Source organism: Sporothrix brasiliensis (assembly GCF_000820605.1).
Source record: "Sporothrix brasiliensis 5110 chromosome Unknown Cont18, whole genome shotgun sequence".
NCBI lineage: Eukaryota > Fungi > Ascomycota > Sordariomycetes > Ophiostomatales > Ophiostomataceae > Sporothrix > Sporothrix brasiliensis.
Window position 1 is genome coordinate 641065 of NW_024467137.1, and position 20312 is coordinate 661376.

A 20312-nucleotide genomic window follows, 5' to 3' on the forward strand; every position below is an offset into this window, starting at 1 on the left:
AGAGTCATACGGAACGGACAGGGACAACACATCATCGACGTAATTAGACAAAGTAGAATGACGAATGAATTCTTGTTCAAGCTGGGACGAGGGAAACAAACAGATACAACGCCGAGGATATCAAGATGAGATGTGAATACAAACAAAAAAACCAAAAAAAACAAGGGACAGTGAGGGACAGAGACATGGAGGGTAGCGAAAATACAAACAGGAAACACATTCAGGCCTGCTCCACCCTCTCCTTTGCCAGCAAGCCCACCTCCTTCTCGCTCAGCGCCGGCTTCTCGCCGGCCGTCCGCAGCACCGTGGCCGCCGCCAGGTCCGGCTTGGCGCCGCGGCCGACCAGCCGCCAGGCGGCGCTGCTGGGGATGCTGAACCACACGGCGCTGAGGACATACAGCGCGCGCAGCGGGTGGCCGCTGGTAAACACCTGGGCCAGCAGCTTGGGGAAGGTCGGGGCGGCGCCGAGCGGGGCCAGCAAGTCGTCGACGTAGGGGATCAGGTGGGCGGTGGTGACGTGGCGGTCGGAGTGGACAAAGTGGCGGCGGTTGTAGGCGCGGAAGGCCTGGATGCCGCGGGCCTTTTCGTCGGCCGAGGGCGGCGGGAGGCGGCCCGCGAGAAGGGCCGCCGTGTAGCGGGCCTGGGCCTCGGCGGCGGGCGGCAGGGGGCCCAGGAGGTCGGCGTAGCCGTGCAAAAAGAGGTTGCGCTGGTGCAGCGGGAGGATGAGCTTGTACAAGTCGACCTGGTCCGGGTCGTCGGCGGGGTGGGCGGTGTTGGGCGGCAGGTAGGGCAGGTCGAACAGGGTGTAGCCGGTGGCAAAGATGACGACGTCGACGTCGAGGGCGTACTCGTCGGCGGCGTCCGCCTTGGCCTTGGCGTCCTTGGGCAGCGTCGACCGGACGACGAGCCCGGCCGCGGTCATGCGCACGACGTCGCCGCGCGCAATCTGGACCAGCCCCGTCCGGACCTTTTCGAGAAAGTCGCCGCGGATCGTCGGGTTCTGCTCGAGGATCTTGTGCGCGGGCGCCATGGCCGCGGGCGCGGCGCCGTCGACAAACGCGAGCAGCTTCGTCTGCAGCCACTGGCTGAGGCCCACGGGCAGCCACAGCTGCGTCGCGCGGTTGTCAAAGGCCTCCGTGGGCTTGCCCAGCACGTACCGCGGCAGCACCCAGCCGCCGCGCCGCGTCACCAGGTGCAGCGACGCCGCGTGCGGCGCAATCTCGCAGGCAATGTCGACGGCCGAGCTGCCGAAGCCGACGACGGCGACGCGCTTGCCCTCGAAGCGGCTGGGCGCGCGGTACGCGTGGCTGTGCAGCGACCCGCCGGCAAACAGGTCGCGGCCCGGGATCGCGGGCGTGCGCGGCGCGCTCAGATGGCCGGCGGCGACAATGACGGCCGCGTACGGCTCGGTGGTCTGCGTCCCGTCGCGCTGGGTCGCCGTCACCGTCCACGAGCCGTCGTCCTGCGGCGCGCACTGGGTCACCTTGGTCTGCAGCCGCACGTGCTTGTCCAGGCCAAAGTGCGCGGCGTACTCCCGCAGGTACTGCACAAACTGCCGGTGGCCAAAGTAGTCCGGGTAGCGCGCCGGGTCAAAGGGGAAGTCGGAAAAGGCCGACGTGTCGCGGCACGAGTTGAGCATGGTCCCGAGGTAGATGGACGACGACGCGGCCGGGTCCTCGCCGGGGACGGGCTGGTACGCCCAGGCGCCGCCGAGGCCCTCGCGGGCGTCGAAACAGACGGCCTCGAGGCCCGCGGCAAGCACCTCTTTGAGCGAGACGAGGCCGCAGATGCCTGTTTGTGGGGCGGTGGTCAGCGTAAGGCTGCTGCTAGGGGCTGGTCACGGAGGACAGGGAGAGGACCTACCTGCGCCGATGATGGCGATGCGCTGGGACATGGTGGAGACGAGAAAAGAACAATTGGGTGAAGATGGAGAGCAAGTCGAGAGAGTGGACAATGACGATACAATCCGGATGGAATCAAGCAGTATTTGAATTGCCAACTCTACAGCCTCGAACGATTTCCATTGTCATCTGGTTCCTGTCGCTTCTTATTTCTAATCTGTTCTCGTTTCTCCGGACTGTCACTTCCTCCGGATGACAGGAGGCTGACGTGCGGCGGCTCTGCCCATCCTGAATCCTTTATTTGCAGCGCGCAGCCTGATTCGAGGGCAGCGGACACGGACAAAACGGCACTTTCTCACCCCCTGTCGGCCGTCAGCAGTAGCATCGCGCGACCAGCCCTACCAATCTAAATGGCAAATGAGCACAAATGGACGCCAGAAATGGAAGCCTCCTGTATTTCGTACAAATACAACATACAAATACACGTGTGCTCGACACGTGCCGTACTCCGCACAATAGTATACAAAATGGCATGGATCTGCCACGACCAGGAGCTCCGCCAACACCTTTCCAACGGTCCGCCTCCCTACGCGACACCAAACACCTCCGACGGCGTCATGGTAAAGGTCGTCCCGTTGGTCAACACGGCCGCCCCGCCGCCGCCCGCCACTGTGTTGCTGTACGGCTGCGTCGCGTACGACGTGTAGTTCCACCACGCGTCCGCCACGTTCAGGTCGTCGAAGCGGTACGACACCGCCAGGCGGGCCTCGGTCGCCGTTGTTTCGTTGCCCGGGAGCAGCTTGGCCGCCACCTGCCGCCGCTTCGTCGTGTTGCGCAGGTCGGTAATGTGGCACAGCGCGTACGGCGCGCCCACGCCGGTGCCGGCGCAGTACGCGACGAAGGCGGGGATGGGCATCTGGCCGCCGGAGAAGGGGCCGGAGATGTTAAAGTCTGGGGGGATTTCGACGTCAGCAGTGGCTCTGTGGCCATATGGTTGCGTGGGGGAGACCTACTATAGGAGCAGAGCGCGTCATCCTCTGAATAGCCGGCCACCCAGCTGGTGACGGTCCAGGCGTAGGTGTTGTCGGCCGGCGCATCCAAAAAGACGTAGTGTTTGGGGGCGGCCGCGACGGGCGACGGGCCGAGGAGGGCCAGAAGAGTGGCCAGGCCGAGTGTAACGAAGCGAGAGAGCATGGTGAAGGTGATGGTGGTTGCGTTGGCGATGATGGCAGTAGTGAATGATGAAAAGGAGACGAAATGCCGGGTTGCTGTACAAAACGACAGCAGCGAGCTGTGCCGCCTTTAAGTTTAAAAGCGCGGTTTGTACTTGGCTCTGTCGAGTTTGTGCTGTCGAGGTTGCCTCCCTTGGTGCTCCTTTACCCGTAATCGAGTGTCTATTGTTTGTATTCGTCCGTGTTGGCTGTGTCTGTGTCTCCAGCATCTATTTGCGTCTGGCTGTGTCGCCTCGTGTTGTCCGTCTGTGTCACCGTTGTGCGTACCTGCATTTAATAATAAATAATTTATGTACTCTACTTTACTTTACACCTTCTATCCGTCGCCTTCGCCAAAGTGTCCAGCGGGCAACAGTCTCCAGTTGCAAGGGGCGCGGTTCGCGCTCACACCCCTTGAAGATCTCAATCCAAGTCAGCAGGTTTTGGTCGATGCTAGCGACGGAGACTCGCGAGTCTTACGACATACACTGCTGCACTCTGCGCCAAAACCACCAAAGCCAGTCGCAAGCGCCCGATCCATCCCTGCATCGATTGCATTCTTTGCCGAAACTCCATTTCCAACGGTCTTGGCGCTTTACTAGGAACGTCCATGCGCGAAGAGAACAGTACAGAATATAGCTGCCACTTGCAGTGCTCAATGCTATTCTCAATGCTATCTTAGTCACAGCCCAAGTCCACCTCTTCTGGCCGTATGGTACGCACGAGTCGCACGGCGTGGACACGGACGCACAGATGCAACGCAGAGCGTCTACCTTCCATCTTCGTCTTCCAGAACCAGTCACAGCATGGTCGCCTTGCATATCCCCAACCTGTGCTCTCTGCATCACATGCACGACCCCAAATCCCAACGATCGGACAAGGTTGGGCGCGGTTGAGCAGTCTTGGAGGTGCATCTTGCGGTGAGTCAAGCAACCAATGAAACAACGGGCAGAGGACACTCGCAGACGAAAAAAACGCATCTCGGACATCATGCGATGGTAGCCGTGACACAAAACAGCTGCAGCTCAAGTACTCAAGTAGAGCAACCGTGTGTCGTAGTTCACCTGTAGCTGCTTGTCTTGCCAAGACAAAAGACAAAATCTAAACACAAATAGCCATGTTTATTCGGCCATTCGGCCGTGATGAGATGTGTTGGCAAGTGTGAGAAGGGCAAAGTATAGAAGTGGACAATGAGATTGAAAAAAAGAAAAGAAAAGAAAGAACGAAGAAACTCGTTTCAATTCTACACATAATTTAATACAAAAGAAAAGATACTTCTCGTCCTATATTTCCTACTTGTTTCGTCATTTTAAAAGTTTTTATCTTGAATAAATTGTAAATTGTAAATTGCAAAATAATTCACCACCATTCAAGAATCATAATACTACATCGTTATTTATAAAACCAAGCCGAAACTTACGGCTGCTTTCACACTATTCTGGATCTCCAAGCTCACACAGCTCGAGCTCGAGCTTCTGTCTACCATCGTCTCTCTCTGCTGCGTTGATTCATCCTCACGCCTGTGACGCACAATTAGCATTTTGCCATAATGCCAGCTTAGCTTCGGCTTATCGCTGGAGCTTCTCCGATCAACCCCTGTGGACCCTCCTGCGGGTGCACTGGACGGTATGACTCGCCTACACGTGACCCTCCGCGACCGCCTTGCCCGCCAATTGCAAGCCCATTTGTCCTGCAGGTCGCCTGGAATTGGCAAAAGAGCAGCGCCGTTACACCCAACGAGTTTTATTTTTTCAGAGACACGCGACCCATAAAATCCCGCTCGCTATTTGACGCGCCAGAAGACACCGCCGAAGAACGGAAAGGGAAAAGTGAAAAAGAAAAAGTCAATTGACGGAACGGTGAGGGGAGCAGCCAAAAAAGTAAAATTCTCTGATAAGGAAAAAGCCAAGGGAAGAGTCATTCTCGTAGTCCAGGTCAATAGAGGGGCGATTAAATAGCCTCCCTCCCCAACATTTTGTAGTTTGGTGTTTCCGCTTCTTTGCTTCTGTATCATCACCTGATTTTACGATTATCACGAACAATTGAACGTTCTTGAGTCAATCGCACTTTTACGCCGACATACCCCTCCCTCCCATATTCCACAATCCACACAACACACATTCACCATGAGCAAAGGAAAGGTCTGCCTCGCCTACTCTGGTAAGTCACGATATCGTCACTGCTCTCACACGTCCATCGCACCAGATGTCCACCTCTAACCTTATGCCCCCTCCCCCAGGCGGTCTTGACACCAGCTGCATCCTCAAGTGGCTGCTCGAGGAGGGCTACGAGGTCGTCTGCTTCCTCGCCAACGTCGGCCAGGAGGAGGACTGGGAGGCCGTCAAGGCCAAGTCCGCGCTGCTCGGCGCCTCCAAGATGATCATCAGCGACCTGCGCCGCGAGTTTGTCGAGGAGCTGTGCTTCCGCGCCGTCCAGTGCAACGCCCAGTACGAGGGCCGCTACCTGCTGGGCACCTCGCTGGCCCGCCCCGTCATTGCCCGCGCCCAGATGCAGGTCGCCCAGCAGGAGGGCTGCCAGTACGTCTCGCACGGCTGCACCGGCAAGGGCAACGACCAGGTGCGCTTCGAGCTGGCCTTCCTGACCATCGACCCCGCCATCAAGATCATCGCCCCCTGGCGCATGCCCGCGTTCTTCAACCGCTTCCAGGGCCGCCTGGACCTGCTCGACTACGCCGCGTCCACGGGCATCCCCGTCACGTCGACCAAGGCCAAGCCCTACAGCATGGACGACAACCTGGCCCACTGCTCCTACGAGAGCGGCTCGCTCGAGGACCCCTCGCAGCCGCCGCCCGTCGACATGTGGACGCGCACCGACGACCCCGAGACGGCGCCCAGCACGCCGCAGGACATCCAGATTGTGTTTGCCAAGGGCCTGCCCGTCAAGCTCGTCGCCGACGGGCAGACGTACACGGACAGCGTCGAGCTGTTTCTGCAGGCCAACGCGCTGGGCAAGACGCACGGCATCGGCCGCATCGACATTGTCGAGAACCGCTTCATCGGCCTCAAGAGCCGCGGCTGCTACGACGCGCCCGGCATGACGCTCCTGCGCCTCGCCCACCTCGACCTCGAGGGCCTCGTGCTCGACGGCAAGGTGCGCTCGCTGCGCGACCAGTTTGTCACGCACCACTGGTCCGAGCTGCTCTACAACGGCATGTACTTTTCGCCCGAGCGCGAGTTTGTCGAGAACGCGCTGCTCTTCTCGCAGCGCCTCGTCAACGGCGAGGTCCGCCTGCGCCTCTACAAGGGCAGCGCCTACGTGCTCGGCCGCAGCAGCCCCGACTCCAAGCTCTACTCGTCCGAGGAGTCCAGCATGGACTCGCTCGTCGACTTCAGCCCCGTCGACACCAGCGGCTTCATCAACATCAACGCCATCCGCCTCAAAAAGTACGGCCTGCAAAAGGCCGAGCTGGGCGAGTCGCTGGCCAAGTCGTCGTAAGGACGTCGACCGTCGTCGGCCACGGTCGACGCGTAGCCGACAGCAGTATACTGGAATATGGGACACGGAATGTGGAGTGTACCTGATCTGACTCTTTGTAACAACGGCGTATGGTGGTCTCTTAAAATCAACGTTGCATGATCTCTCTCTTGTGTCCTCTGAGGTGCCATGGCAAGATGCGCATCTGGTGTTCAATGCTCCATTGTGTACGTAGTCGACGTACGATTCCTATGCTTTTCACCCTTGCTCATTCTTGTTCATCCTTGTCATCCTCGTCCGTCTCAAGTGCTCCCAATGCTCCTAATTGCTCCGTGCACCGTCGCGGGCCTCTCGTAACTCGTTCATCTTGGCCACCCGCTTCTTGAACTCCTCGTACTGGCACTTTTCGTAGCTGTGTCTCTCGGTCTAACAAACGGGCAGTGTGGTCAGTCATTTCGTCGCGTTCCATTGTAAGTGTCGTTCCTGTGGGTGACGGACCTCGCACTTCCACGGCAGGTAGTATGTCTCGAACCGGCACCGGTTCAGCGGGATCAGCAGGTTGGCGCAGCTGTCGCGGTAGGCCAGCGGCAGCTTGGCCTCGCTCATCTGCTCGCGCGTGGCTTCTGCATGGAAAGGGAGGGGTTAGCAATTGGTGCAGAAGGAGGGCGGGTCGGGATCGAGGCTGCAAGTCAAGCCCGAGGTTCCTCGGAGTCGCTCGAGGTCAAAGCTGCTCGTTCCTTCGATGCCTCGGTCGCTCAAGACTCGCCCCGCGCTGCTCGTATACGCACTTGGTAGGGTTTCTTCGGCGTGGCCCGTCATCTTTGCGGTGGGTTTGGAGGGGACGGGGTGGAGGTGGGCGGTGGCAACGTCGTCGGATGCAAAACGTTTGAGTTGTGGGCAAAAGCATCACCAAAGATGAAAACGCCGCAAAATCGAGGACGAAACACGTGACCTTAAGGAAGACGGAATGGCGCGACGACCATTGGCCAATTCGCTCTGGAGTCAAAACCCACTATTTTGATCAAGCAATGCAGTTACTGAGTATTTGTAAGTACCTGAATGCACTGTATTCACCCTGTACCGAGACCTGTTGACGATTGACTCCTCCTGACCATGCGTAAACTAAACAAACTGCCACAGCGCCTCGCCAATTCCAGCCCTCTCCTCGCAACTCCGACAAGTGTTGAACGTGTCCACCCAGCCAAAACCAGTCATTTATATTCACGTCAATTTCATGTACTTCGTATCCGTTTTTCGTTTCCTTTTTATCTGCCAGCTACGCATCGTCGTTTTATCTGCCAGCTACGCATCGTCGTTTTACTGCGCATCGTCGTTTTACTGCGCATCGTCTATGGCTCCCCCGGCCAGATGGAGTCGGCCAGGTCGCGCACCAGCTTCAGCTTGTTCACCATGTCCTGGTGCGTCACGCTGTTGCCCAGGTGGTGGCTGGCGAAGCCGCACTGCGGGCTGACGCCGATGCGCTGCAGGGCCTGCTCGCGCGTCTGGCCCGCCGTGCCCCGGGCCACGCAGTCGGCGGCCTCGTAGACGCGCGCGCGCATGGCCGCGAGGTCCTCGAGCGCGGGGAACTTGCTCGTGATGACGCCGACAATGACGTTCTTGTGGGCGGGCAGCTCGGCCAGCGGCGCGAAGCCGCCGGCGCGCTCCGTGTCGTACTCGAGAAAGTACGTGTCGACGTTGATCTCGCGGAACAGCGTCTTGGCAATGCGGTCGTAGGCGCCCTCGCTAAAGTGGCGCGAGTAGGCAAAGTTGCCGCGGCACAGGTGCAGGCCGACGTGCAGGTCGGCGGGCCGCTTGGCGAGGCAGTCGTTGTACAGCTGGACGTAGCTGGCCAGCAGCGCGTCGGCGTCCTCGCCGTGGTCCCGGAAGCCCTGCAGCATCTTCTCGGAGCAGAAGTAGGCCAGGTTGGGGTCGTCGATGGTGACGTTGCGGCAGCCCGCGTCGTAGAGGATCTGCAGCTCCGTCTGGTAGGCGACGGCAATGTCGGCAAAGTAGGCGGCGTCGTCGGCATAGACGTCCTTGGGGTAGGCATAGCCCGGCTTGTAGCGCAGGTGGTACCACTCGGGCGCGGGCAGCGTCAGCTTGGCGCCGGCGACGCGGTCGGCCGGCAGGTGGTCCTTGAGGTAGTTCCACTGGTCGAGGTACGTGCTGCCGGTGTGCTTGATCTTGCCCACGCAGACAATGGACTCGCCCGGCTTGTGGCCGGCCTCGGTGAAGGCGGCCAGGTCGGGCACGTAGAGGCGGAACATGTCGAGGGGCGGGTCGGCGAGCTCCTCCATGCCCTCGAGGGCGGGGAAGAAGGTGCCCCAGAACTGGTGGCGGCGGTACTCGCCGTCCGTCACGGGGCGGTAGCCGAGGTCGAGCTGGACCTTGATGATGTCGTCGATGGCGTCGTCCTCGAGCTTGCGCAGCTCCTTGTCGGCGGCGATGACGACGGCCTTTTCGCCGTCGAGCTGGACGCGCTTGTCGCTGAGGGCCTTGGGCCGCAGCAGCGAGCCCATGTGCTCGGCACGGAAAGGAGGACGCTGGTGGCTGGACATGATGGGGGAAGGCGATGCGGTTGAAGATGTGGTGGTGAATGTAATAATGGGGGCAAGTTATGTAAGGCTGTGTCGAGCAGAGAGGAAAGAGTGAGCTTGACAGTTTGACGGTAGCTTGACAGAGTTACATAAATTCACAGAAACGCACAAAACCGGGAACGAACTCAAACTCTCGCGGACGGGGCAGAACGAAGGAACGCGGCTAGGAACCATCGAAGCGACGGTCGGCAACATCGCGAGGACGGCCGTCTATTAAAAGGACGGGCCCTGGACCTTGAGCTCGAGCTTCAGTGTGGGCTTGAAGTTGAGCCCGAGCGCTGTGCCCTCGTCACGCACTGAACACGCCCCCGACGCATTGCCTTTGTTCCTTCGAAAGACGCCGACCCCTCTTCACTTTTCACTCTTCACGTATTCCGTGCATTTTCTTTGCCCTCTTTGCCCCGTCACATTATGCCTCCCGACTGCCGTCCGGCAGTGCTCCTCCTCCCCTGACAGGCGCCACTTACACGGCTGGAGCGCTGCGGGGAAGTGGGTTTTGCCTTCTCACCGAGTAGCAGCCTACAAGCAAGATCGGCTCCACAATTGGTAAGAAATGACTGAAGACGGAGCGGCGACTGCATCCAGCGATAAGTGGGCGCGGACCCAGCGACGAACGACCACAGTACAGGGCTAGACGGCATTGGCAGTGGGTGGTGGGTGGTGGGTAGTGGGCGGGCTGTGGGCGAGGAGAATGGAGGAGAAAGGAGGGAACAAAACAAGACCGAGAAGAGTGACAAGAGGAGGATGGGAATATTCCGCGTGGAGGTGATCGGGACAAGCGACAAGGTCATGAATGTGACGCTATGGAGGCGCCAATGCGTTATGATGGGTTCGGATGCGGTTGACAGGTTGTAGGAAGATGGTTGGATGCGCAGTTGACAGCAGGCGTGTTGGTTGGCAGTCTCTGAGCGAAAACCATTGGAGCGCACTTCCAAGGGACCGTTTCCTCGGCCTGCGTCACAATTGCACCAAGTCCGTATGACTCTGATGGCCGATGCAAGATGAGGATACACAGACGATGGACGAGACGCAAACGCAAACGCAACATACGAAGAATACAAAATACGACAACGCGCGTAAAATGGTATCATTCTATGAATGGCATTGAACCCAGCAATGCATACGAACGCCGACGCCTCTATGCGAACAAAAGTAGCCCAAACAAAACGAAAAAAAAAAGACAAAACCACACAAACACACCGCCGTCTACTCCTCGTCGCTGTCGCTGCTGGGCATGTCGACCTCCTTCTCGTGCTCCTCCTCGGCCATCTCCTTGTAGGTGCTCCAGCTCAGCAGCGCAAAGGCCACGACAATCATGCTGCCGCCGAGCAGGGCGGCGGCGCTGGGCGGCTGGCCCGTCAGCCACCAGTCGGCGACGGCGACGATGAAGATGGTGAGGAGCGAGGCGACGCTGCTCAGCACGGGGCTGGTGAGGCTGATGAGGACGAGGAACGAGCCGGCAAACGTGGCGTTCATGACGACGGACAGAAACAGGTACCAGGCGACCTTGCCGGTGGGCAGGGCAAACGTCTCGATGCCCAGCAGGTGCAGGACTGGCAGGGGCAGCCAGAGGACGGTGAGGGTGAAGACGCCGATGCAGCTGCCCACGGTGTTGGCAAAGATCATGCCGCGGCCCGGCGAGCAGCCGTCGGGCGGGCAGGCGTAGCGCTTGTAGAGGACCTCGTACAGGCCGTAGAGGACGCTGCCGGCGCCGATGATGAGGTTGCCGAGCAGGCGGTTCTCGGCGTCGTTTTCGCTGTTGTCGCCATTGTCGCCGTTTTCGCCCTTTCCACCCCTACCACCGGCCGGCTTGGCATCGCCGTAGGCGACCACGAGCACCCCCGCGACGGCCACCAGCACCGCCAGGCTCTTGTCCAGCCGCAGCCGCTCGCGGAGCAGGGGCACGGAAAAGGCGTAGGCGAAAAAGGCGCTGCAGTTGTAGATGGCCGTCAGGTCGCTCGGGCTCGTCATGTTGACGGCCACGTACCAGCTGAGGCCGGCCACGGTCAGCGCGACGGTGATGAAGGCGGTGGCCTTGGCCATGTAGACGAGGCCGGCCAGGGGTGACAGCGACGACGACGACGACGACGACGCGGCCGGGCCGTGGGCGCGACCGTGCCGGCAACGGTCGGCGGCCGTCGCCGCCGACAGGTCACGCGTCTCCACCATGACGGCCGTCGTGCGCACCAGCCAGACGTGCCGCCGCCAGAAGGTCGCCCAGGGCTCGCGGCGCTTCTGCAGCCGCAGAATCAGCAGCTGCACCGGCCACAGCAGGGACCACGACCCGTGCGTCAGGTACAGCATGCAGTACGCCTTGTCCCAGCCGGCGTGCTGGACCCAGGCGGCCAGCTCGGTCTGGATGGTAAAGGACACCAGCGAGAGCACCAAAAACACCGACGCGTAGGCGTACTTTTTGCGGGCGGCCAAGCGGGCGGCCAGGTGCGACTGGTCGGCCGGGCTGCGCGAGCGGAGAAAGGAGCTCTGGCGGGAGGCGGTGGGTCGGGCGGTCGACAACGACGAGTGCAGCAGCTGCGAGGACGGCGCCGCATCGTCGTCGTGGGCCTGGTCATGGTCGTGATCGTGGTCACTATCGTCCGAGAGACGTCGTGGGGTTCGGTGGCCGGCGCGGTCGTGGTCGACATCGGAGCTGGCAGGGCTGTTGGCATGCAGCAACGGTGTGCCTGAGCGGCGGTCGGAGGAACGGGCCATGTTGGAGGCGGGTGGGCGAGTCACGCGAGGACACAAGAAAAGGAGGCACCTGGGGGCAAAGGGGGGGGGGGGGGGGGGCGAAGAGAGGGGTGGGAGCTCTCTATGGAGGAAGTGTCGCGTGCAGGAGCGGAACGAAAGGAAATGGAGTCGAGCAAAAGACCGTCGCTGGCGCCATGGGCGGGCGGACGTGGTGCGAGGACGATGAAGCGAGCTGTGGTCGTCGGCTCAAAGAAATGAGGCTGTCGTCAAGACAGAATGGACACGACGAATTAATGCACAATAGGCGTACCGGGGCTGTTGTTGCAAAGAGCGTCTAGTCGTACAGTGCGGCAAACGAGCGCGCCGAGATGCGGCGATGAGGGCAGAAGGTTGTCGGGCGGATGGGATGGCGAGTCGTCGAGACGAAGCAAAATGGAAAAGAATAGGGAAGATCGATAAAACGTGAACAGATTAGAGAACTAGAGGGAGATTGCGGAAGAACAGTGTCGTGTCAAGTCGACGTGGGACACTATTTTACAGGGGTTGAGTGGCACTAACAGTCGCTAAGAGGAGTGAGTGGAGGAACGAGGGAGCCAAGACAGGCCATCGAGCGCTAAGGGCAAAGTCACGAGTGAGTACCGACAGCGCGGGCCTGCAATCACGGAAAATGGGTTTCTCGCATTGCGAGCACAATTGAGACGCAGGACAAAGAGAGACAAGATCCTTCGGAGGGCTGTACGAATTGTACCGTCAGAGTGGCAAATGGAAAAGATTCCACGCCAAAGATTTGTCGTCTCTGCAGCCGCAACAGGCACTAAGACGGCCCGCCAGAGCCCTGTAAGCAGAAAGAAGGCACGGTAAACGGTAGGGCATACAACACGCCTCCGTGTATTGACTTTATGTGGAATCACTCGAGTCGACGTCTTTGACGTGGCTTTGGACGTCATTCTGTGTATTCAGAGCACGCTCAGCCACGGTTTGGAAGCATTTGAGTTTGCATGAGTTTTGTTTCCACTTCTTATCTGCCAGTTCCTGTCCCAGTTGTCCACGATCCTGACTCTTGTTTTCAGCCTTGCATCTTTTGCCGCTACGAGTCATGCTCGTCGCTTTCTGCAATGTGCTCTCGCGTCTTCATAAAAGTCGAGATGACTGCCAGTGTGGTCCGGCATGGCCACGGCATGTCCTGCTTTCTGGCTGGTCTGTGTCTCCGTCGTCATCTCAGTGTTCTTTTCTCATCTGACCTTGCGTCCATGTCATGATCTACGACGCTGTTGTGCTCTCACGACAATTCAAAACTGCCAGAAGGTATCCTACCGTCAATGTCTCCATTGTTGACAGCAGCCCCTGCCGGCCCCACGTCGGCCAGCGTGTTGGTCGTTGGCGCCGGGCCGGCAGGCCTTGCCGCGGCCCTCGCCCTTGCCCGGCAGCAGCACACCGTTCTTCTCTTTGGCGACGGCGTCTACCGCAACGGGCGGGCACGCCACCAGGTGCCGGACCACAGCCGGCCCAGCAACTTCGGTGCGGCGGCACGGGACCACGTGCTGCAGGACTATGGGCAGTACGTGTCATTCCGGGAGGTGACGGTCGTCAGCGTGGGGCGGACAGACGTTCCGGAACGGTTCACCGTGGTCGACGCGTCCGGCGCCGCCTGCCACGGCCGCAAGCTCATCCTGGCCAGCGGCGTCGAAGACGTGCCGCTCCCCATCGACGGCTACGCGGCGTGCTTTGGCCGCGTGATTGTCCACTGCCTGCTGTGCAACGACTACCCGCAGCGCACCGGGACCTCGGCGGGCGTGCTGGCGGTGGGCGCGTTTGAACGACCCACGATAGCGCTGCACATGGCGCGGCAGGCGCGGCGGCTGGCGGCCGTGGTGACGATCTACACCAACGGCCAGGGCGCTCTCGCGGCCGACTTGGACGCCGCTGCCAGGGCGGCCGCTGGCCTGCGCATCGACACGCGCCCGATTCGCCGCTTCGTCTTCCGCGGCGACCAGGACCAGGCGCACGGCGGCGGCGTCCGTCTCGAGTTTGCCGACGGCTCGCCGCCGGCCGACGAAGCGTTCCTGGCCCACGCGCCAGCGACGCGGCCCCGCGGGCCGTTTGCGCAGCAGCTGGGCCTCGCGACGGTCCCGCCCAGCACCGTCGACGGCGACATCCAGGTGGCCTTGCCGCACTACGAGACGTCGGTGCCCGGCGTGTTTGCGGTGGGCGACAACTGCGCGGCGGGGATGAAGAGCGTGGCGCATGCGATGCTGTCGGGGAACGTGGCAGGCATGGGCGCGGCGTCGCAGCTCAGCATGCTGTAATCGTCCGACACAGTCGCACGAAGTGACGGCGGATGCGAATGAGGCCGCCGCATCTGGAGATGAGTGAGGAAAATGGGACACTATTGAAGCAGCGGAGCTGGCGAGCTGCCTAGGCGCTTCCCAGGCGCCTGTAACTTTTGTCATTTAGTGGACACGGACAGGCCGCACGGCAACAGCCAATGAAACCAACGAGACAGCCTGGCCACGCCCCTCCAGCCTTGGACTCAGCCTCTGCCTGCGAGCCAGAAGGCTGATAGGAGGGCGTTTTCGTCTGCGCAGACGACAAAAGAGGCAAGGAGCTCGACATGCAGGCAGGCTGTAGGCCATACGTCGCCTGTACTTCCGCATTTGGCGAGGCGGCGCGCATGCGGAGACACAGACGACGACGATAAAATGACGGCAAAAGCGATCGTGACGCCGACAACAACGACTACGAGTTTGCTTGTCTTTGCAGAGAGTGTGCACGTATCGTGATAGCACAACGCCTTTCCCGTCCACTCCATCGACATGACCGACCGGCAAGGCAGCCCGCCGCCGACGGACCTGGGCACGACCACGACCACGTCGACGAGCGGCGACGACGCGGCCAGCAGTGATCTGCTGGCGCAGCTCTACCGCGACAGGGCGGCGCTGCAGCAGCAGCTGGACGACGAGCGGCGGCTGCGGCGCGAGGCCGAGGACATTATCGACCAGCGGCAGGACGAGGTGTACGAGCGGGATGCGCTGGTGCGGGCGCTGCGCGAGGAGCTGCGAAAGAGCGGCGGCGGCGGCGGTGACCACGGCCACGCCGGGCCGGACAATGATCAGCGAAAGGCGGAGCCGGGCAGGGCCCCGCCACCCATTCCCATTCTCGCGGGGCCGTCCCCTGCCGTCGACCCCGGCCTCACCAAGGCCCAGGCCAAGGCCGCCTACGCGGCGCTCATCGCGTCCATCCAGTCCTTTGTCGCGGCGCGTCTGGCGCCCGTCTTTGCCGTGCCGACGCGCGACCTCGAGACCGCCGTTGCCGCCGTCCACGCAGCCACGGACGCCGACACGTTGACGCCGGCGAACCCCGCCGCAGCCGCAGCCGCAGCCGCGGACGCCCCTGCGTCGCCGCCCGCCGCCGCCCCCAGCACGTACTACACCGTGGCCCGCCCGCGCGTGCTGCTGCGGCTCATGACCCCGCGCGCGCGCATGTTCCTGCGGCTCAAGGGCGCCGACAGCGTGCACTTTTACGCCATCCTCATCGAGTTTTTGCGGCGCCGCGTCTTTGACGAGCCGTACGGCGGCATCCTCAAGCTCAGCGGCGGGCCTGTGCCGCCGCTGCTTCTCGGCGACTATGACCTCGGGCTTTCGCCGACGACGCCGACGCCGACGCCGACTTCGCCGCCAGAGCCGAACAGCGTGCCCGAGCCCAAGACGGCCCGCGTGGAAGGCAAACGCTACCCGCCGGGTCCGCGGCCGCTCAACAAGATCGAGGCGCGCCTGGAGCGGGCCGACGGCCTGGCCCGGCAGCTGGGGGCGTTGCTGCACGACATGGAGGCGGAGCCGATTTCGGTGTCGGTGCCGGGCCCGGTGCCAGTGTCCACAGCTGCGCCGGCCGCTCCACCCCGGCCGTCGCGCCACCCCGAAGCACGCCGTTTTCGTGTGCAGCTGATCGACCGCATCCTGGGCGTCGTTCCCGAGACGCTGACATCCTCCACCACCGCTGCGTCGGCCCGCGTGGCCGCGCTGGCCCGGTACATTGACACCCGCGTCGTGCACTTGTCGGCGGATCTGTCGCGGGCGCTGCTGCCTCTGGAGATGGCCCGGCAAGTGGCGGAGGCGACCACAGCAACATCGTCGACGACACCGACAACGACAGACGCCGCTGCCCGCCACGCCGTCGACAGGCGTGCCGCCACGTATGCCTCCCTGGAACGGCAGGTGGCCGCCGACGTGGTCCGCCCCGCCGTCGAGCTGGCCGTCGCGCTGCAGCTGGCCGTCCCCGAGTACAGCGTGCGCTGGCTCGAGCACGCCAAGGACAGCCCGAGCCTGTCGGTGTGCGAGGCGCTGGGGCTGGACGCGCAGCGGATCCGGTTTCGCGGCGACAAAGACGATGCCGACGACGATGCCGACGACGGCGACGGCAGCAGCAGCAAAATCGCCGACGAGCCGTACAGCTTCGTCTTTGACATTACGCCGGCCCTGTCCATGCGCGACGTCGACGCCAGCAACAACGGCCGGGACTACGTCCCCGACGCCGTCATCTACGCGCAAGGCGTCCTCGTGCAGCAGGGCCAGGTGGGCACGGAGCGCACGTTTGTGCACTGGCTGCACGAGACGGGCATCAAGCCAAAGGGTACGTCCAAGGCGAGGCGCCAAGAAAAACAAACCGACGGACACGTGGGCACAATGGCAGAGTGACGTACCATGGCAAAGCGACTTTATTAATGCATCTCAACAGACACTCTCTCGGTGCCCAAGGCCTGGCCCAAGGCGGGCAAGGAGCTTGAGGAGAGACGGAAACTGAGAGACGAGCGGCGGCGAGCCGAGGCGATGGAGTTGGCGAAGGCGCTGGAGATGCCGATACAAGACGCGGCACGACGTACGATAGCATGAGCCGTAGATGCAAATAATGAGTACATACGATGAAGCAATCTAAATACAAGGCGCAACTCGCTCGCTCGATGCATAGTCAATAATCCATAGGCAGTCCCTCCCCTCCCCTCAAAACGACATCCGTCTCTCCCGCGACACCGTCGCCACAATGGTCGTCTGTGCATACAGGTACCGTGAGCTGTGGATGGGTGAGTGCAGGGAGCTCTGAAAATGGCCGTGGAGGTGGCCATGGAAGCCACCGCCCCGACCACGGCCATACCGCCCCCCGTGGCCATGGGCCTGGAACGCCGGCAGCCACGGCCGGGTGGCAAAGTGCGGGTGGTCGGCGGCCTGCAGCAGGAACTGGTCGAAGCGCGACAGCGACTGGACGCCGAAGCAGAAGGACTTGGGGCGGCGGAGGTGGTGGTGTTGCCGTGGTTCGGTGGAGACGGCAAGCGATGCACCACGCGGACGCAGAGGACGAAGGGCGTGACGAGGACGGGGGACAAAAGCAAGACGGCCAGCAACCGGGACAGCAACCGGGACAGCAACCGGGACAGCGGCGGGGGCAGCAGCGGGCGTCGGTGTCGGCGTTGTTTGTTGCGCAGGTTTGGGCGCAGGTTTGGGCGCAGGTTTGGGCGCAGGTTTGGGCGCAGGTTTGGGCGCGGGCTTAGGAGCTGGCCTCGGAGCCACTGCCTTTGTCGGCGGACTTGCTGGCTTGGTGTCTGCTGTGTAATTGACCGTCTTCTTCGGCACCTCGGCTGGCTTCTCTCTTGTCGTGCCCAGAGTCGTTGCTTCTTCCTCTGCCCTGTCCGTCTCCTGCGTCTTGTCCGCGCCGCCTGCTTCCGCCGGCTCTTTCTCCGCCTCTCTCGGTGATCGTGGAGTTGTCGACGGTGCTCGGGGTCCCTTTGGTGCTTCTCTCACGGGTGGCGGCGGTGGTGGTGTCAGTGGTTGTGCTGGTGTCGTCTCTGCTGATTTTGTCGACTCTGTCGCCTCCGTCGTCTCCGTCGTCTCCGTCGTCTCCGTCGTCTCCGTCGTCTTTGTCGCCTCGATCGTGTCTTCCTTTGCTGTGGCCTCCTCCTTTCCCTTCCCCCTCCCGCCACTCTCGTCACCCTCCTCCTCCTCCCCATCCAACTCGCTCATCATCTCTGCCATGCGCGCCCGTGCCGCCGCCGCCCGCATCCGCAGCACCTCGTCTGTGCTCGGTCGTTTCTTGCCGGGGGGTTTTGTCGTGCTCGCAGCGCTCGCCCTGCTGCCGCCGCCGCTGCCGCCCACCGGCTTCCGCTCCGACGGATCCTTGGCCGTCTTCGTGTCGGGCGCACGCGGGCTGGCACGTTCTGGCGGCGGTTGTCGTGGACGCGCCAGTGGCGACAACGGAAAGCGAGCCAGGACGGCAGGCCGGGTGGCCTCAATCTCGCTGTCGCTGCTTCCGTCGTCGTTGTTGTTGTCGTCGTCCTCGTCCTCATCCTCGTCGCCCTCGTCGTCCTCGTCGTCCTCGTCCTCCCTGCCGCCGTCCGTGTCGTACTTGGTCCGCTCCAGCGTGTTGTGGCGCGACGGCCGCGAGATGGTGATTTTGGGCGCCGGCGGGCGCGACCGGGACGGGGCGACCAGGCTCGACTCGCTCTGGCTCTGCCGGTGGTTGCTCTTGGTGCGCGTGTCCAGTGCCGTTGTGCTGCTGCTGCTGCTGCTCTCCTTCTGCGGCCGGACCGGGCGGACGGGCCGGGCCGGGGCGCCCGTGCCGACGCTGGTGCTGCTGTTGTTGGCGCTGCTGTTGTGGGCGCCGGGCTCGTCGCTCTCGCTGCCCGCCAGCAGGGGACTCCGCCGTCCGCCGGCCGCCTCGCGTGCGGTCGCGCCGCCGGCGCTCGGCACGCTCTCCACGCTCTCGCCGCTCTCCTTCTTGCGGTCCCAGCGCGGTCTCTGGAAGATGGAGCGCAGGGCATCGCTGAAGACGGAGACTTTTTCCTTTTCTTTTTCTTTGTCCTTTTCTTTGTCCTTTTCTTTGTCTCTGTCCCTGTCGTTCTCCTTGTCCCGCGTGTCGGCGTCCTTGGCCGGCCGCGTCTCTCTGTCGGCGCTCAGCCACCGTCGTTCTTTTTCAGGCCGGCCCAGGCTGTCGGTCGACGTGTTGGCGCTCGTGCTGCCCCGCCGGTCCTTGTCGTCCTCGGTCGGCGACGGCGTGAGGACGTCACGCTCGGGCAGCCGCTCGGGCAGCCGCTCGCGCGACGGCAGGCGCTTGGTCGTGGGTGTCGCTGTGCTCGCTGGTGTTGCTGCTGCTGTTGCTGCTGCTGCAGCTGCCGGCTTCAGCTTCGTGGTGTCGGTCTCATCGGCACCTCCACCGCCGTCACTGGACCCCTTCCCCCGCCGGACCACCCGCAAAATCGGCAGTATGCGCCCCGGCATGAACTGCTGCACAATCCTGTCAAAAAACATGGGCTCCACCCCGAGCGCCATGGCGTCCGCCGCCGCCGCGTTGATCGCCTCCGCGTACCGCGCGTCGGGCCGCCCGTCCGTCGTCACCTCCGTGCTGATAAACACCAGGATGTCGCGCTCCGTGTACGACGCCCGGCGGTCGTTGCTGCCCCGCCCGTTCGCCTGCGCCTCTTCCAGCACCGCCTGCGGCCCGCCGTTCTTGGTGATCCACGTCGCCTGCCGGCGGTACAGGCAGAACGGCGCCGGGATCAGCTCGGCGTCCACCGTCACGCTCTTGTACAGCGGGAACTGGTTCGTCTCCAGCGCCGCCCGGTCCGCCGCCTCGAGCTCAAACACGAGCCCCGGCGCGTGCGCCGTCTTGACGCTCGTCAGGTTGGCCAGCCCCAGCCCGTTGATGTGCCACTTGTAGTCCGTCAGCACGGCCCGCCCAATGTACCGGCTGCCGGGGCACGTGCGCGCCATGTACGCAACCTGCATGTCGCTGCCGTACGCCAAGTAGTACGTGCGCGCAGGCCGCGGCGGCGGCGCGACGGCCTTTGTGGACGACGCGTTGGCGGAGACGGGCGCAGCACTGGGCGAAAGAGGCCCATGGGCGGGCGGCGGGCCCGACCGCGCAGGAGGGTCAGCCATGTTATATGTTGGCGGCAAAGATGGTAGGGACGAAAGAGGAAGAGAGTCGGGGTTCAGCAGGAAAAGGAGATGCGCACTAGGGAGGCGCCGTGCGTAAAAGAGCTGGGACGGTCGCTGTCGGTGTCGTTGTCGGGGTTGTGCCGATGTTGTATCGACGTTTGTTGTGCAAGTTGCAAGTTGCAAGTCCACGTCAACCGACGAAACAGAATGCGGCCCATCCAACGCCGGACCGGCCAGCCCTGGTGACCCAGCGTGAGGCTGAAGCTGAAGCTGAAGCTGAACCACGTCTGGCGAGCAAGCGCGCACGCCCTACGACCCCGGCTCGCAGCTGTGATGCTCATTGGTGGGCCTCTGGAGCACAGCCCCGACAAGGCTGGTCAATATTCGAGAGGTCCTGCGCAGCGGCCAGTGTCCCGAATCGGGTTGTTGGCCCCGGTGGGTCGGGCATCCACGAGATCATGTCGCTGTACGAATTACGTCTTAAATAGACTCATCTTGTGCTTTGTCTTTGTTCTGTCCAGTTTGTGTTGACGAATGTCTGGTTAGCCTCTGTTGTACAGTGAGAGACAGCGGGACGGCCCGCCACAAAGTACGCTACACATCCGCTGCAAATACAGG

The 20312-nt window shown here is 62.3% G+C and overlaps 9 protein-coding genes across 9 annotated transcripts; 3 read left to right on the forward strand and 6 right to left on the reverse strand.

Moving 5' to 3' along the window:
- Positions 1 to 220: 220 nt before the first annotated feature.
- SPBR_01588 (Flavin-binding protein monooxygenase-like family protein) lies at positions 221 to 1894 on the reverse strand (the record flags this gene model as incomplete). The annotated part of the gene is made up of 2 exons (XM_040759898.1): positions 221 to 1833; positions 1864 to 1894. The coding sequence occupies 2 exons, from the start codon at positions 1892 to 1894 to the stop codon at positions 221 to 223; spliced, it is 1644 nt and encodes a 547-aa protein (XP_040619168.1).
- A 533-nt stretch (positions 1895 to 2427) lies between these two features.
- On the reverse strand, positions 2428 to 3035 carry SPBR_02055 (uncharacterized protein; the record flags this gene model as incomplete). The annotated part of the gene is made up of 2 exons (XM_040760364.1): positions 2428 to 2792; positions 2855 to 3035. The coding sequence occupies 2 exons, from the start codon at positions 3033 to 3035 to the stop codon at positions 2428 to 2430; spliced, it is 546 nt and encodes a 181-aa protein (XP_040619169.1).
- Positions 3036 to 5178: 2143 nt separating this feature from the next.
- Positions 5179 to 6508, forward strand: SPBR_01738 (argininosuccinate synthase; the record flags this gene model as incomplete). Its single annotated transcript, XM_040760048.1, has 2 exons — positions 5179 to 5212; positions 5292 to 6508. The coding sequence occupies 2 exons, from the start codon at positions 5179 to 5181 to the stop codon at positions 6506 to 6508; spliced, it is 1251 nt and encodes a 416-aa protein (XP_040619170.1).
- A 300-nt stretch (positions 6509 to 6808) lies between these two features.
- Positions 6809 to 7306, reverse strand: SPBR_02088 (NADH dehydrogenase (ubiquinone) 1 beta subcomplex 7; the record flags this gene model as incomplete). Its single annotated transcript, XM_040760397.1, has 3 exons — positions 6809 to 6913; positions 6986 to 7110; positions 7276 to 7306. 3 exons carry the CDS (start codon positions 7304 to 7306, stop codon positions 6809 to 6811), a joined length of 261 nt encoding a protein of 86 aa, XP_040619171.1.
- Positions 7307 to 7836: 530 nt separating this feature from the next.
- Positions 7837 to 9045, reverse strand: SPBR_01796 (methionine synthase, vitamin-B12 independent; the record flags this gene model as incomplete). Its single annotated transcript, XM_040760106.1, has 1 exon — positions 7837 to 9045. One exon carries the CDS (start codon positions 9043 to 9045, stop codon positions 7837 to 7839), a length of 1209 nt encoding a protein of 402 aa, XP_040619172.1.
- A 1245-nt stretch (positions 9046 to 10290) lies between these two features.
- SPBR_01656 (uncharacterized protein) lies at positions 10291 to 11793 on the reverse strand (the record flags this gene model as incomplete). Its single annotated transcript, XM_040759966.1, has 1 exon — positions 10291 to 11793. One exon carries the CDS (start codon positions 11791 to 11793, stop codon positions 10291 to 10293), a length of 1503 nt encoding a protein of 500 aa, XP_040619173.1.
- Positions 11794 to 12917: 1124 nt separating this feature from the next.
- SPBR_01823 (uncharacterized protein) lies at positions 12918 to 14078 on the forward strand (the record flags this gene model as incomplete). The annotated part of the gene is made up of 2 exons (XM_040760133.1): positions 12918 to 12969; positions 13114 to 14078. 2 exons carry the CDS (start codon positions 12918 to 12920, stop codon positions 14076 to 14078), a joined length of 1017 nt encoding a protein of 338 aa, XP_040619174.1.
- Positions 14079 to 14585: 507 nt separating this feature from the next.
- Positions 14586 to 16658, forward strand: SPBR_01448 (uncharacterized protein; the record flags this gene model as incomplete). The annotated part of the gene is made up of 2 exons (XM_040759759.1): positions 14586 to 16398; positions 16504 to 16658. The coding sequence occupies 2 exons, from the start codon at positions 14586 to 14588 to the stop codon at positions 16656 to 16658; spliced, it is 1968 nt and encodes a 655-aa protein (XP_040619175.1).
- A 108-nt stretch (positions 16659 to 16766) lies between these two features.
- SPBR_01298 (uncharacterized protein) lies at positions 16767 to 19694 on the reverse strand (the record flags this gene model as incomplete). Its single annotated transcript, XM_040759609.1, has 1 exon — positions 16767 to 19694. The coding sequence occupies one exon, from the start codon at positions 19692 to 19694 to the stop codon at positions 16767 to 16769; it is 2928 nt and encodes a 975-aa protein (XP_040619176.1).
- Between the last annotated feature and the right edge of the window lie 618 nt (positions 19695 to 20312).